The 16,508-nt window shown below is 40.0% G+C and overlaps 2 protein-coding genes across 2 annotated transcripts; one reads left to right on the top strand and one right to left on the bottom strand.

Annotated features, from left to right (window-relative positions):
- Positions 1 to 699: 699 nt before the first annotated feature.
- Positions 700 to 10,452, bottom strand: LOC137293942 (steryl-sulfatase-like). The gene is made up of 6 exons (XM_067824826.1): positions 10,379 to 10,452; positions 8,897 to 8,996; positions 4,531 to 4,808; positions 2,711 to 3,532; positions 2,343 to 2,627; positions 700 to 1,951 (listed from the first exon to the last, which is right to left on the bottom strand). Exons 3-6 carry the CDS (start codon positions 4,799 to 4,801, stop codon positions 1,608 to 1,610), a joined length of 1,722 nt encoding a protein of 573 aa, XP_067680927.1. The 5' UTR covers positions 4,802 to 4,808; positions 8,897 to 8,996; positions 10,379 to 10,452; the 3' UTR covers positions 700 to 1,607.
- Positions 10,005 to 13,987, top strand: LOC137293943 (probable basic-leucine zipper transcription factor D). The gene is made up of 4 exons (XM_067824828.1): positions 10,005 to 11,277; positions 11,668 to 11,743; positions 12,476 to 12,547; positions 13,152 to 13,987. Exons 1-2 carry the CDS (start codon positions 10,221 to 10,223, stop codon positions 11,718 to 11,720), a joined length of 1,110 nt encoding a protein of 369 aa, XP_067680929.1. The 5' UTR covers positions 10,005 to 10,220; the 3' UTR covers positions 11,721 to 11,743; positions 12,476 to 12,547; positions 13,152 to 13,987.
- Positions 13,988 to 16,508: the final 2,521 nt, after the last annotated feature.

Raw genomic sequence — 16,508 nt, 5'->3', positions numbered from 1 at the left:
TTCATTTCATTTTTTTTTATTTTATTTTGATGTCATATCATGCCTTTATAACGTTCTTGTAATGTAAATGAATCCATGGGAACAGATTTCCTCTAGGGTTTCTTTATTAAATCTTGTTTGGATACAAAGCCAATAACAATGTAGATTAGAAACAAAGCATCATCCTGAGAAGATTATGGGAACGTGTTACCGTGTAAATAGAGATATAAAATATATGAAAGTATTTGAAAGATATCTCTCTGAATCATTGTGTGTGTGGGGGGGGGGGGGGTGTGGGGGTGGGTGTGTGTGTGTGGGTGTGGGTGGGTGTGTGGGTGGGTGGGTATTGCTGCATGGTACTATATATGTATTGGTCAGAGGAAACTGTTTAATGTTCCTCTACGTACTGACCCGTGAAGGTCCCGGGGTAGAATAGGCCTTCAGCAACCCATTCTTGCCATAAAAGGCGATTAACAGGATCGGGTGGTCAGGCTCGCAGACTTGGTTGACACATGTCATCGGTTCCCATCGGTTTCCGCAGATCGTTGCTCATGTTGTTGATCACTGGATTGTCTGGTCCAGACTCGATTATTTACAGACCGCCGCCATATTGCTGGAATATTCCTGAGTGCGACGTAAAACTAAACTCACTCACTCACTCACTCCTCTAGTTCCACAGTTTCCGGGTTGAAGCAAAATGTCGCAATAATGAACTCTGAGCACCATTGGAAACTGATTATTTTGCTGCGTATGTTTACAGAACCAAAACCACCAACATATAGGGTGACTATCAAACAGAATATTTTCAGGTTCTTCCTCTGTGAAAATGCAACAGAAAAAGCAATAGACATCTTGTATCAGATATCGAAACAAATTCCATAATGATAAAGCCCCAGGATACTTGATGCCTATATGACGATACAGATGGATGAATACTAGCATGATTTTAGTAATAATCTAACAATACAGCTGTGAGGGACACTACAAAAAGGGCTTCGTACGTTGTACCAGTGTGGAGAATCGAGCAGGGCATTTGGCGTTACGAGTGAAGGCTTTGACCATTAGATTACCCAGCGCCCGAAAGGTCAGGTGAAGCAGTGACTACCTAGCAGCAGTACCTAGCTCTTACTCCCGGGCGGGCGGTGGGGTAGCCTCAGTGATTTGGGCGTTCGCTCGTCACGCGGAAGACCTCGATTCCCCTCATGGGTATAATGTGTGAAGCCAATTTCTGATGTCCACCCAAGCGTTACTGGAAAAGGGAAAAAATATTGCGATAAAAGCAGCGTAAAACTAACTCTTTCATTCCTCTAACTCCAATATCGTATGAGTCCTCTTTCAAGGCTCTCAGCACCACTTTTCTATATTGAGCAAAATACCACAAGGTTCAAAAGCTGATCCCAGCATGCCAATACATATGCAGTTTTTTATGAATAATTCATTGATAAGCGTATATGATATATAACTTGAAGACTCTGTGCTTCCAACTCCTTACATGGATATTCGTTTGAGGTTTTTAATCATTTAAAGAAGACTCAAATCGAAGACTAACCCTATCGACAAACCAGTCAGTCGACCACGTCGTCAAATTGCACATAAGAAAATTACAGCTTGTGTCTTGACTGACAGATTTAGAATTTTCCCTTGAACTTTTCGTCCTCACATGTACAGGAAGGGTAGTTGTTGTTGCAGCACATCTGCAGCCAGGGCCTCCACATGAGGTTCCTCCACGTGTATTGGTTGGGTACGGGGTCAACGTTCTGCAGGTGCTCCTCGAGGGCGTGCATAATCTTCTTGTAAACTTCCGGGTGGTCCGTGGCATGCATTGGTCGTTTCTCGCCCGGATCTGACGTCATGTCATACAACTGAGGGGGCTCAAGAGTAATGGCGTGAGCACAGTTACACACGAACTCACACACTTGGAGGCCAGGGAGATAGTTCGGTTCTTTAAGAGTCAACTTCCAGATGATTGTACCTGAAACAAATGACAGACAAATATTACTTGGTGACTACACTTCAGTCAGTCAACGTACTGCATGGTTCCTAACTGTGAAAAAAAACAATAGTCACGTTTCTACTTGAAACAAATATGACTCGCATTGTAGGAAAGGCATAACGTGTGATTTAACAGATTCCAAAGAATCAAAGAATACATTTCCATTTTGTTTCATTTACTACAAATACATTCAACTGAGTAAATAATTATGTGTCAGAACTCTGTAATATGCTGAACAAAACTTATTGCTCATAATATCAAGGACTAGTTTGTCCAGAGTCCAGGGCCCCGTTTCACAAAGCTCTCGTCGTTGTTGGAATATCCTCGAATGTGAATAACAAGGCGATCTCGCCCACGTACAGCGCCTTACCTCCCCTTGGTCTGTATCTGACAGCGTGAACTTCAGAGCCGCAGTAATGAAACATAAACTCGTATGAGGAGACGCTGGTCTGACCACTTAGGAGGGGCATCATATCGTGGCCATCGATCCGTCTATCGGAGGGGACTTGGACCCCCATGGCGTTGGCGAGAGTTGGGAGTACGTCCATCTGTGATGTTGGTTCGCTGAAGCTTGATCCTGCAGGGATTCGCCCTGGCCATTTTATAACTGTGGGTACTCGAATACCTCCATCCACAGCTCCATGTCCTTTGCCGCCTACAACACGTTTCAAACACTACAACATTGTACAAATACTCCAAATGTCAGGTTACCAATTTCCACAACAACTGTAATCTCACCTTTGTAAATGCCGTTATATCCACCTTCTAACTCCCCTCTGATGTTTCGCTCTTCAAGATGGCCGCCGTTGTCAGACGTGAAGTACACCAATGTGTTGTCAGCGAAGCCCAGCTGTTGTAGCGAACTCAGCATCTCGCCAACAGCCCAGTCCAGTTCTTCAACCGAATCCCCGTACTTCCCGTGTTTACTTTTCCCCAGAAACCGTTGCCTAGGAGCGAGATAGACGTGCACATGCACCCAAGACATAACCAACAGAAACGGTTCTTGGTCATCTCGTCTGGCTTGAAGGAATTCTTGGCCTTCGGCAACTTCTTTTGCCATCTGAGTTTCAAGGTCAATTGGTTGTTCAACCAAGTCAAAGTTTCGGTAGATAGTGCTGTTAAGCAGCTTCAAATTATCCATAATAAGGTAGACCGACCCGAGCAGGATGACAGAGATGAAGACTAACAGCGAACATGACACTTTGCCGATATAACCGACTGTGCATAAGCATATGAGACTGGCTGATATCACCAGTATCAACGAGACAAAACGTTGCAGTGCATTGGACAGGAAACTGAACATTACTCTGTCTCCATCGTCCCCAAAGTCTTTAATATTCGTCAATGGAATACCGTAGAAGTAGTCAAAGCCATGGTTCAGTGGGTGATGATGAAAGTCGTTGAGGCTGTCCTTGCTCCATCCTTGGTGCCATTTCCCTATCAGTCCTGTTTTGTAACCCGCCTGCTTGGCCAACTTGGCAAAGGTTATTTCTGATGTTGGGAGGCCGTATGGGCTTGCGTTGAAGATACTCACTCGGACAATACTTTTCGGAGCCATGCCTGAAACAAGCCAATGCACATGGCGTTAATATTCCATTCATGAATCAGTGGTGTACAGTCCGACAAAACAATAATTAGCGGGATCAATGTTTTCAAAAGAAAAAAACATGACTTATATATAGAGAACTACATGATGACTTCGTATTTGAGGGACGTCTCAACGTTTCTTTCATGTGACAAGAGGTCACACAGCGTGCCATTGATAGAGTTGATATCGGTGACCTTTTACATTTGCATAATTCGCTATGTTTGGGGAGATGGGAACCTGTTGACTCGTCATGACGTGAAGGTCGTGGGATTTGCTAAGTCTTTTTACACATTGTTGTACGTTTCAATATTTAGAGAGGAAGGGGTGCAAGTTCATGCAATATGTCGTTTTGACAAAAAAAATCAACTATTCAAATGCATATTGACATTCGCCGTGACAGGGCTCGTCAATAATGCGATATATAGCGCCACTTGTAGACCTAAAGGAGGTAGGTCTGCTTGGTCTCTTTCACTAAACAGGAACCGGGTGGCGGGGTAGCCTTGTGGTGAAAGGAATCGCTTGTGACGCAGAAGGCCCGGGTTCGGTTCCCCACATGGTTACAGCGTGTGAAGACCACTTCTGGTGCACCCCATCGTGATACTGCTGGAATATTGTAAATCGGCGTAAACCTAAAATGACTAATTCACTCTAACCAGAAACACATGCACGAATATTTTAGAATTAGCAGCTTCTTTAGAAGTATACTGAACATTAAAGAAACGCAACTCTGTTTCTTTTATGACGACTGGAGTGAGTAACTATAGTACTTATGCTGCTTTTTGTAATATTCCAGCAATATCATGGCGGGGGTGACCAAAAATGGTCTTCACATATAGAACCCATGTGGGGAATCAATCACGACGTCGTGTCACATTGTGCATGCAGCTCCATAAAAATTATCATTACCCCCATAGCCCTAAATTATGAACGATCCCATACTCCAAGTAAATCCTTGTTCTACCAAGCTCACCTGACCTGGCGGGGTACCTCCCGGTTAGAAGCGCCGCGCGACTAGGGGAGCAGAGACTCGCAGCAGTCAAGTGTTGAGACAACAGCGCCCCGTCGCGGGCTATACTGTCGATGTTGGGGGTGTTCAGGGTCGTGTTACCAAAGCAACCGATGTCCCCAATACCTAGGTCGTCAGCTATGAGTAGCAAGATGTTGGGTTTCTTACACGTCGTTAGTTGAAACAGCAACACCCTTACAACCACAAGCGGCAGCCATGATTTACAGCGTTCCATGTTCGACCTGTTACGAGTACATAAACACAGATCAATAATCTCATCAATGACACTGTAGGTAAGGTGATGCTGTTAACGTCCGTTACCAACAGGGAGTAGTGCACTTTACCGGGCGCACTTTTTCCGATTTTTTTTCGGATGGATATACTCGCACCAAAGGTGCCCAAGGACTAAGGATCTAGAAGGGGGTGCCCAAGGGCTAAGGATCTAGAAAGGGGGTGCCCAGGGGCTAAGGATACAGCAGCGCGCTCATTAGAAAGCGCCCAGCAGTCCCCGGGTAGCGCCCGTTAAACAGCACTCTCGCGCAATTGATTATACCCGTGAAAACGGGTATAAGAAACCTAACGACAGTAACGCAATATTCTTCGTCGTTACCATCATCCCTCACCCTGCGTTACCGACATCCTCGCGCGATTTTGAAAATGCTTATTCTTCAACACAAATACATTAACGACCACATGCAACCAAAAAATCAAACACAATTAAAACACAGTTATTAGTTGTTCGTGATATATAAAATTCATCGGTGATTGTGAAAAAACAAATAAAGAATATTAGAAGCATATAATCGCAAATCAAAAAGTGAAGTATTCCGTACTTTACCTCCCTGGAAACGAAGCAGCCGCGATAACGAATGCCGTCAGAGTCGGTGGGAGTGCACTCATGTGTAACGACCGTGCCATTGGCAACTTGTTCACTTGCCGATACGCTTAGCTGAACCTTTGTTCATAACTTATAAACACGGAAGGTGTTGATTTCAAATTGCATGTGGCCAATAATTAAAGTTGTACTTTGCATATTGTCATTAGCAGACAGGCAGGCAGACATTTAAAGGGGCACTGATGCGGAGCGAATAATGTTTTTCGCCAACGGTCTAATTACGAAACCAAAATGCAAAGTGGTCAGCGCCCGCTTCCTCGACCGTGACGGACAAAGGGACTGTCCACATTAGCATAATTTCTTCACCTTCACAGTCAGGAGGCCGGATGCCCATCATATGCCATTATAAAAAAATATGCATGGTATTCCTTGTCTGACTGTAACAAAATATCGCAGCAGTGTAGTTTTTTTTCTGTTGCCTGGGTGGTATACTGACTGATCAAATTTGATCCTATTTCTGTGATTTTTACCTCGATATTTAATCATGTCATGTGGAAATATGATGTCTACAGCCACGTAGCAAGTCATTTGTTTCATATAAGTCCGAAAGGTTGCAAAGTTTGATATTTAGATAGGTTTGAGGGTTGGCCCAGTTGTCATAGCAAAAATCATACGTACATTTTGGTAGCTATGGTAGCTACCCTGGTTTATTATCTGTCATAATAACAACACACAGTTCATTTATTATTTGAATTCGTAAACTAAAAACAACGACTTTGCCATTGGTAGAGAAATTTGAACATTTTCTTACGTAAAAAAACTGATTACACCTATTTACCCAAGTACACAGCAAATGCCTGTGTGTGTTCCTTATGTAACACCGAAGTTTCGTTGGTATCCTCAAAACAGTTTCGGTGCAAAAGTGTTTTCAGGCTGCATGCGACACAGAGATTACATCTTCCTTGCTGTAACTCGCGTTTGATGGTATAAACCTAAACGTGTTATTTGTCATCATTCACTTCGTGGTAAGGTAATGAATTTATAAGGTTTAATTAGTGGTGACACCAGTAATGTGCATGTAATATGTGCATGTAAGGGTTTATCAGCTGACTTACAAGACCAAACATCGATCAAAGGATTTACCAATAACAAACTGATTGATTAATTACTTTTATCTTCTACAGCTGATTTGTCATAAGGCAGTGTGTGTAGATGTACTAATCTATACTGAATACACCCTGTCATAAAGTTTGAATGTAAGAACATCCTCCCTATACATGCTATAATATTAGTCTGTTTTAAATTCATTCTCTGCATTTTGTTTTTAATCATTTGTTGTAGCATTCAGCAGAATCTATATATAATCAGAAAACACACACTAGATCGCGTATAGGGCGTGTGTGAAATAGGATCCACACTGGCAGTCTATACAATGTTTAAATGTTACAGTCATGTTAGAAATTTACTATAAGTATAAGCAGACCGTGTGTTCTTTTATTAATTTTTAAAATCATACAAATATGACAATAAACTAATTAGGGTTATGAGAGAAAATATAAAGACGTATAATTAAACTCACAGTTGCGCATACGGGCTGCGCATCAAAGGTCACGAACCAGCCACGAATTCTGGGATAACATCCTTGTACTCACGGGAGAAAAACAATAACAAAAGCAACAACCAGTCCACGGAAATCGCTCCGCATCGGTGCCTCTTTAAGTGTCAACAAACCAGACATAGAATTTGCTCTGTGACAAAGTCTGCTTATCACAATCAACATGGTCTATTTTGTTTTTTTATGTTTTGCTTTGTTTTGTTATGGTTTGGGGTTTTTTTGTTTTTTTTTACTTGTTGGTTATTTTTTGTTTGTTTGGGTTTTTTGTTTGTTTGATTGTTTGTTTGTTAGTTCAGCATAGCTGTTGAAACCATTTTTCCCCAGTGCTGGGGGAAAATTAGTGAATCCTTTTAACTCCGATTTCGCGGGCTTTTTTCATCGCGTTTTACTTCAACTTTATAGGTTGAATTGGAATTTTTATGAATTGTTTCGGTAAGTGTATACCGAAAGATATCAGAATCTGCAAAGTTGTTTTCAGTGAACTCAGTGTATTTGCTCGATCAATGTTTATCAGTGTGCGAAATAATGTTGATTGTATACACGTGGGAGACTTCTAATGTGAGGGAAATAATCAGAAAAAGGAATGAGTCACGTGTACTGAAATCAAAAGTAGTAAAACGTTTAAGACATGTCCCAAAAGCAAAGTAGCCTTAAGTAAAATGCCAGTCAAACGCGACGAAATAGAATGATTCCAAAACTAAGCTGAATGGTAGATGTGTAGTAATTTCATCCCTATAGCAAGTCTAGATAAACGATCAACACAGACTCATGACGCAAGTCAGGTACTGGGAACCGTATTCTAATCAGTTGTATCTACATAAAAAAGGTTAAAAGAATAAGTTGTTGCAGGGAGAATATGTACAGGTGTAAATTATCCCTGGTTGTTGCTTAAGAGATTTGTGTAAATATGGTAAGTACGCCTCGCAGTCTCTGAAATACATTATTTTCCCAACTGTCTTGCCCTCATTGCAGTGAGAAAAGCCCTAAATGAAGCAAGTCTAGATCTCACAAGGATTTCTTTACCATCTAAATAGGTATATTTGTTTCTTTCAAAATTATATCCAGAGACTAAGCATGAGTCTACAATACGCATGTACACTACAGTGACATCAAAACCTACTTTTACGGACGCTTCAAGCATCCAACAAGTCGCGTTCATCTATCTCTATAGACTAGCAACTAGTTTCTAAATGAACATATTTTACTGAGAAAAGTTCATAGTAAAGAAAATAATATAATGAAATGGAGCCTTGACACTCTCTTCATTTTCCTAAATCTTGCCACATTTTCTAGAAGTGCATGGGCTTTCTTGGATACATTTGCTTCAGGGTCCGTACGGCAGACTAGTATCTATACAATATTGTAACTTCAGGGGGAGACAGCCAAAGTTACATCTCATTTGTGTCGTATGGGTCATATGCTTAACTTGCAGAACATTTGCTAGATAACATTGTAATTGTGTATCCAATGTTGTAGCGATAAGTGTTTAATATGTAACGCATTGTTAAAAGCAGTTAACTGCTGTAATTCAGATCTGAAACATTAGACAATAAACACTTAATTAGTTGTATGTAGCGTGCCTGTGTGTGATGAGCCTGATGTTAACTCTATTTCTTAGGTTTTGCTTAGGTCTTTTTGCTGACTATGGAAACTACAGTCCTGGACGAGGGAACGTGAGCGCACTTATGAACAAAGAGGCATTGACAGTATCAGCTGCTTGTCGTATGAGCCGACTGATAAGGATCGTCTATTGCGTGTTTCACTTGGCTGCTTGTCTGTCATCTCTCTGTCTGGGAGGAGGAGGTCTTGTTGTTTGGTATACTTTCGGAGGGGGGAGGGGGTGGTTGGAGGGGGAGAAGCGGACTAAATTGGCAATTTACCTTTTTCGAGGAGTAGGTGGGTCCTTTTGTATGAGCTGCTGGGATTTTCAATGACGGGAACGTAGGTTGGAGAGGTCGGGTTTTCTGTTGCTCGCTGAGGCTGGCAAAGGGATACAAACATTAAAAGGATGGTTTGTGTTTCGATGGAGTGAGTGAGTGAGTGAGTTTAGTTTTACGCCACACTCAGCAATATTCCAGCTATATGGCGGCGGTCTGTAAATAATCGAGTCTGGACCAGACAATCCAGAGACCAACAACATGAGCATCGATCTGCGCAATTGGGAACCGATGACATGTGTCAACCAAGTCAGCTAGTCTGACCACCCGATCCCGTTAGTCGCCTCTTACGACAAGCATAGTCACCTTTTATGGCAAGCATGGGTTGCTGAAGGCCTATTCTACCCCGGGTGTTTCGATGGATGTTAGGTGTACTTGTATATGGTCATGCGACACGACGTTAATATCTTTGCCTACAAGCATTTGCAGTTTCATTATGTGAACAACTACATTTATTTCGTTTCCGTGATACAGCAGTTTCTCGTCGAATTACATCACAGGTAATGAACAGGATGTACAGCCCCGTCCTATTTTTATTAGTTTTTAGTATCCTGTGAATAGGAAATCTGTGGTTAATCGTAACGCATTGGCAAACCAATTGTTGGTGGTGTTTCTGAATGGAAACTGATGTGTGCGATATACTATCAATAGTGTCTTTGTGTAACGGCTGGTCAGTAAAGTACTGATTTTTTATTCTCCCCTGCAATGCAAAGAAAGGGAGTTGTTATGATCGGCCATTGTGTGAAAGCGGTCAGCTGAAGACCAAATGTAAATGTAAACGGAACATTCGTTCAGTAGAGGAGTACATGATTTTTTTCAACGTGAATTCCAAGGACGTTCAAAACAAATAATATTTTATTTACAAAAATAAAATGGGTGTCATCTGTCTCTTATTTACAATAATATCGAATGTGTACAGTAATAAAGAACTATACTGAACTGAAACCTTTATTCAAATGTAATTGAGAAATATTGGTAGAGTGTATCGTGTCCGAACTTAACCTCAGGGGAAGTAACTTTGGAAACCGTGCAATCGGGACATGTATCACGTGACATCAGCCGCCATTTTAGTTGGAGTTCTGTGCAGTGCACAAACCTCAGGTTGAGCGATTTATTGTCACAGTACGAATGATTCGTGGACAGTTGTGCTTTGTTGCCATGGTCAGTTGTTCGTAGGGTGTTTGGTCGACCTGAAATATCCTGATTGCAAAGATATCTGGACGGAATTTGAGTGAAACACCCCTTCAACCACAGTGCGACATAAAGCATGATGGCGGGATCTCTTAGCCCCGTTTTGTCGCTTCAACGATGTGACGAAGATATCGACTTGTTGTCGGAGTTGCTGGGTTCAAATTCAAATGGATCAAGCAGTAACAGTATAGATATTGCAGAAAGTCTGCTTAGCGATGATATGGATGATCTTACCGGCTATCTTTGCAGGAACTCGAAACGCCCCAATCGGGTTGGGGAGGGTTCGCTCCCAGGTCAACGGCACGAGTGCCTTGATAATCTAAATTTAGATTGTCATGACAGTGATGTTTCAATGAACCTTGTCCACAACAGTCCAATGCACACGACAGGGAAGAGTGAATCCAGAGAAGACAAACCTATTACGACCAAGGCTACCAAAAGCCGAGAACTCGTATATACTGTCATCGCTCAAAAGGAACCCAAATCCATGAATAAAAACGCTGTTGCCGCAAGAGAAAATAGACAAAAAAGGAAGAGGTACATTGAAAATATCGAGAAAGAAGTAGCACAACTTAAAGAAGAGAATGCAGCGCTTAAGATGAAAGTGTCTTGCCAAAGTGACAGTGTAGAGAAACTGAATGAGCAAGTAAAGTATCTGCAAAGTGTTATTGCTAATCAGTCGACCATATCAGCCTTATTGCAGAACATACAAAATACAGCTGATGTCACATTGAAATCATCTTGGGCCAACATGAGGAAACCGGTATCTGATGCATGTTCAACCTTGACATCGAGTGGGAAGTCAATTGAAAACTGCAAGTCCCGGCTTCGTAAATCAAAGCGTAAGTGTGTGTTTGAGTCAGAAGGTGTGTTGAGCCAAGATAAGAAGTTGTGTTTGGAGAAGGAAAACACAAATGGTAATGTCCAGCTTACAAGTGATTCAGAGTCCAGTCCAAGTGTAAAGAAGGAGGTCAATAGCAACAGCACAGCCAAGACTGACCAAGATGTTCTCAACTCAAACCAGCAGACTAGTGCTGGAGTGTGCCTTCATGTGTCTGGGAAGCAAGTTTCGCTTGAGTTCTGTCCAGCCTGCAGCAAAATGGCATCCACAACAAGATTCTTGGATGATCACAGTTACGTCCGACCGTCTACCGATTTAGAATGAATATCATTGTCATTATGTCATACCATTTTGTATGTACAGTTCGGATTATATTTAGGGCTGAAGCAGTACACTATGGAACAAGTATTCTGATGTAATGCCTCTGAAATTATGAATTGTTGTAATGTTAGTGAATTGTTTCAGCCTTAGTTTGATGGGGATATTTTCAATCTTATGTAAATATTACTTATGCCTTGTGATTAAGTGGTTTGTTATGCAGTATTGTTATATGTGTAATCCTGGTTGAATAGGTTTGTAAAGTATTATGTATGACAATGCTTATGACAAATCACTTAATTTTTTTTATGTTTATGTCAAGATGTTCTGGTCATAAACTAAACAATATTGTTTACCTTTCCAGCCTTCAATGCTAGACCAATCTCTAGACATGAAGTTGCAATACTTCAGGACTGACGGTGTAGTATAAGACATGAATGGTCGGTTTCTGTAACATTAGATTTTACTTCTAGTCAGAAGAGAACAGCCAATTTCAAACTACAAAAACGAAAAAGAATGCTATGTGGCTAGGGTATTAAAGATTCCAATGAATCAGTATTGAGAAATAACAGTAATTTTGTGTTTATTCTGACCACATAGTGTAACCATGGTAACACAAAACGTGTTGAGATGCTTTGACACTAGATGTCATGCTGTTTCAGGAAATGCTTGTAATATACCATGTATTCAATTAATTAGCACATGATCCTCCATGATGTGTATGTTATGTTGGAAATGGGCTGTTGTCTTTGAACCAGATATATGATTTATTTGTTGTGTGTTCTGATTTTTCCCTGTCCCTGCCCATACTTCTGTAGTTCAAGAACAATTACACATAAGTTTTCAAGAGTTTATATTTCCAAGTACAAAAAACACCTCTTTTGTATGATCTACATGTAATTTTCTTTGACTCATTGTACTGAGTAAATGCTCATGTGATCACGATTTTAATATGGCAGTGACTACAATATCATAATGCTGTTATGATCATGGGAATGAATTAACTACCGTTTGAGACAATGTAGAATGAAACATGGTTGTATTTTAGCCATTTGGTAAATAGACCATACAACATGATAAAACATTGCCTCTTAGAGATATTTGCCCCTCTCCCAGCCCTCACTTGATTCAGTTGATGAGATAATAACCATATTCTCTGTTTTCTGTTTCAGGGAGGTCAGTAGTGAATGACCTTTGGTTGAGAAGCGATGATCCCATTGTCTTTAGTTTCACAGTTACCAATGGTTAGTATTTTATGAGATATATTTTACTTATTCACTTTTGCAAGGTAAGAGTAAGTTAAGACATTGTATTATGGTACGAATTTGCTAGTTGCTCTCTATTCTTTGCAGGAATGTGCAAAGACTGCACTGATAACCAGTATGGTAACCGTGATAACATTTTCATAAATGTGTTACTGGTTACATGTTGAACATTGCAGTTGAAGTGACAGACAACTTAACCCTTTCAAGACTGAGCAGAAGAGATGCCATAATGGACTGCAATGGGAAAATATGTTTGCCAAATAATGGCATTATGTAAAATTGTTAACTTATTAGTTTCACATTTTGTACAGTAATGTTGGCCAAACATCACTCAATCGCTAAATAACCTGATGAAGATAACAAAGAAAAGCAATTACATTCAGCATGCTCAAAGAATCATTCATGATAAATTGGTCAGAAAGATGGCCAAGGAACATTCCACTATGAGATTACTTTAATTATTTTTGTTTTCTCTGAATGAGAATAAAATTGGCCTTTTACTCTGAAGTGTTTTGCCAACTTTACAATTATTATTATAAATGTAACACATTTTAGCTGTTAGTTTTGCTTTTTCATGGGGCAGTGTTGATGCTGGATCCTTGAGTGGCATGACCTTCATATCACCCGCCTGAAGGTCACGTAAGTATAGGGACAGTAAGTTACCCTGATCAGGTTTATTAATATTTATTACCAGTCTCTCATGACTGCTGTGAAATGGGTCCATGTAAATGTTCACTGTGTTGACATTTCACTGAAGTTGGTTGAATTTTATTTTCTCCATTTTGAAATCTCATATATGTCAATGCACTTGATACATCTGTACTATTCTATGTTGGGATTATTATGACAGAACTTTACCTTTACAAATTCTTTACCATGTCGTCCTCACCCTGAGAAAATTTGTGTGAAAAAATTGTAATGGGTTTTGGAGTTGTCTGTAATCTGAATCTTCAACCTTTCAAGCCATATGGAGGTGTTTTTTACAAGTGTCCAGTGCTTGGAAAAAGATTTTACAATTAGTGGTGTGGTACTGTGCAGGTGTGGAAATAACCCATAGCCCGATGTCCCAATCCTGTGAATTTTTCTGTTGGGCAAGCAAATTTGTATGTCACGTTATACCGGTGCCCAGTTAACTTACAAATGTTAATTATGGGTTTGGGTAATTTTAAAAATCAACAAGAAAATAGGCCGGAATAGTGGAAGAATTATCAACTCAAGTGGTTTTCAAGTGCCACTGTACCGGAGCACACTGGCAGGTTTGAAGTTATTTCCACCCTGCTATGGCATTTGGAAGATTGTGAGGTGAGGTGACATGATGACTATGTTATTCCCTGACTTAGTGAATGTCACTTTTTGTATAGCATTGTCATAATTGTCCTGTTTGTTGTAAAATGAAAACTATTAAATGATAACTTGAAATATTTTGTGTTGTTTTTGTCTGCATTGGAGATCTTTGGGAACAGGCGGCTGATTCAGCCATGAGGCCACCCTTTCATACCCAATGCATAGGCATCAGGGACAGGAAGAAGGATTTTCAGTGGCATTCTTCCCAGTTGGCTACTTCATAGGTCACTTTGATTATACACTGAACTACTGGAGTAGTGCAGTTCCAGCTTTTTGTCAAGGTTTTAATAGAAGACAAACGAAACACCTTTATGAATTTTTTTATGCCCCTGCCAAAAAACTTACCCTCTGTGTCTGTCCATACTAAACAGGGATTGTACTCTATCCACTTCTCTAAAAGAAACGCTATGTGGCTTTCTTGGAACTCTAGGTGTGCATCTTTTATTTTTATTTTTTTTCTTAGTTGTCTGGGTTTTTTAGGGACATTTTGTGTTTTTATTTATGTTTCCAATTTTAATGTTTTAACTTACATAAATATTTTTTTTAGTTCTTTCTGAATATATAGTGTTTATATATATAAAAGTTGCTCAACTGAATTGATGGGGATTGTACGTGTGTTTCATTGGGACTCTTAAGTTGTGCATATTATACCTTGTTCATCCAGTTTCTTAATTTTGTCACATCTACAGATGTTTGAACTAAGTTGAATTTGGTTCTATTCATCCTGTTGGTCTCAGACAAAGGAATGTGCTGTATCCACTTCTCAAAATCACTGCACAAACCTCATAGAGGTTACATGTCTTTTATAGAGACTCTGAAGGTGTGCATCTCATATGTTGTTTCTGTATTTAATATATAATTTTTTTTTTTTTGTATGTTTAGAGACATTTGATCTTAGATTAAATTTCGATTGAATAAGATTAAATTTTGTGAAATTTCTCTTTCATGATAGTGAAATTTTTGGATTGAGTCCATCCACTTCTCCACAAAAACTGCTCAACAGAATTTATTAAGCTTATACACGTTTCATTGGGACTCGAAAGGTGTGCATCTCAATAGCAACATAAATGTTTTTTTAACTTACTGATCCCCAGAGCACACTCAGCGGGGGAACATCCATGTCCCTGGACACAATTTTCCTTGCAAATTCACCATTTTTGCACATCAAATTAAGTATCAGGGGAATGTGTTTACAAAGTAGATATTCTGATGCATGCGTCATTTGTGGAAATGGTTATTAGTCAAGTTCAAAACTAAACACTGAAGCCTGTCTTTCTCTATATACTCTTCAAAAAAAAGTAGGGGAACGTGAACTTCGGTATGGATAGGAAGTGAAAACGTTAACAAACATTTCAAGGACAGACATATATCTTATGAATGCACCACCATTTCCCTCTATTACCACCCCTAAACATGACACAGTTACCACATACACATGCATGGGGTCCCTTTCTTTATTTTGCCGTTTTTTCAAGAAGGTCGAGATATCACTTAGAACATTAATTTTGACATTCATCTTGCATCACACATTTGTTAGTATTTGTTTCTAGTCATTTGTTTTAAAATGAAAATCATGTACATGTAAAGTTTGCATGCCATACACCAATCATCTTTCAAAAGCGACCACATTCAAAATAACTATGGTTGTAAGGAAGTGCAAGTGGTGATGCACTCTCAAAACATTCAATAATATCATATCAACACTGACTCCAATAAATCTCCTAAATATTTTTCATTGTGAATTGAAAAAATGAAGTTCCTCTACTTTTTTTTAAGAATATATATTTTTAACCCATAAAGATCTGTGATAGTATTGCGCTTCACCAACCCCTGCTTGTGAGAGGTGACTTGTGGGTGGTCAGGCTCTCAAACCCTTGATGTGAGTCAATCCGAGTTGCACAGGTCAATACTCATGCTCTTGATAAGAGGATTACCAGGTCCAAACTTGGACAGAATGCTGCCTTGGCCGGAATATTGCAGAATCCAGTGTTGAACAACAAATCAGTCTGTTATTATGGAGAGTTATTTTGAGTTTGACTCAAGTGGAGTTTTGATCAGACATGAGAATTTTCTGTTAATTTCTGGGATTTTGGTTTCATTTTGAAGGTGTTGAAATCAATTCAAATCTCCAATAAAAGACCCCCAACTAAAGTTTCAGTGTTTTTTGTGCTTAGCCGTCCTCATGTCTGATAGATACTTTACAGAGTTATGGCCCTTGTGGTCCTTGGACATGGTCAACGGAATAGACGTCTTCTCTAAAGCTAATGGTCCGAGGTGAGCAGCAACCTTTCACCAATAAATACTACACCTTAATATTTGGGTATGCTTAATGGACTCTTTAAACTACATGGGCAGATGACCGATGTGTTGTGCTCTAAGCCCTTGGGAACCGATTCACAACTGCCAGTGCCCAGTTGCCACAAGCTGTGAAGTCCTCCACATACATAAGGCCGTTGTGTATGAGCGTTTGAATCAAACATGGTGCTGGTGTGTTTCAGCACCCTTGTTTTTCACTGTTTTTGACAATATTTCATTTCACTCAGACTCAGCGAATATTGAACCACTTGCTTCACCGCAAGTTCGAACACGTTCGAAG

This window comes from Haliotis asinina, chromosome 8 (genome assembly GCF_037392515.1).
Source record: "Haliotis asinina isolate JCU_RB_2024 chromosome 8, JCU_Hal_asi_v2, whole genome shotgun sequence".
Lineage (NCBI taxonomy): Eukaryota > Metazoa > Mollusca > Gastropoda > Lepetellida > Haliotidae > Haliotis > Haliotis asinina.
Note: the sequence above shows the minus strand (reverse complement) of the source record. Positions and strands in the feature narration are given on the sequence as shown.

Coding starts and splice junctions, on each gene's coding strand:
- LOC137293942 (XM_067824826.1), bottom strand. CDS start 4,801: ATGGAACGCTGTAAATCATGGCTGCCGCTTGTGGTTGTAAGGGTGTTG. Junction 3,533..4,530: donor GAGGTACCCCGCCAGGTCAG/GTGAGCTTGGTA, acceptor GGCTTGTTTCAG/GCATGGCTCCGAAAAGTATT. Junction 2,628..2,710: donor ATATAACGGCATTTACAAAG/GTGAGATTACAG, acceptor AACGTGTTGTAG/GCGGCAAAGGACATGGAGCT.
- LOC137293943 (XM_067824828.1), top strand. CDS start 10,221: ATGATGGCGGGATCTCTTAGCCCCGTTTTGTCGCTTCAACGATGTGAC. Junction 11,278..11,667: donor AAGATTCTTGGATGATCACA/GTTACGTCCGAC, acceptor TTACCTTTCCAG/CCTTCAATGCTAGACCAATC.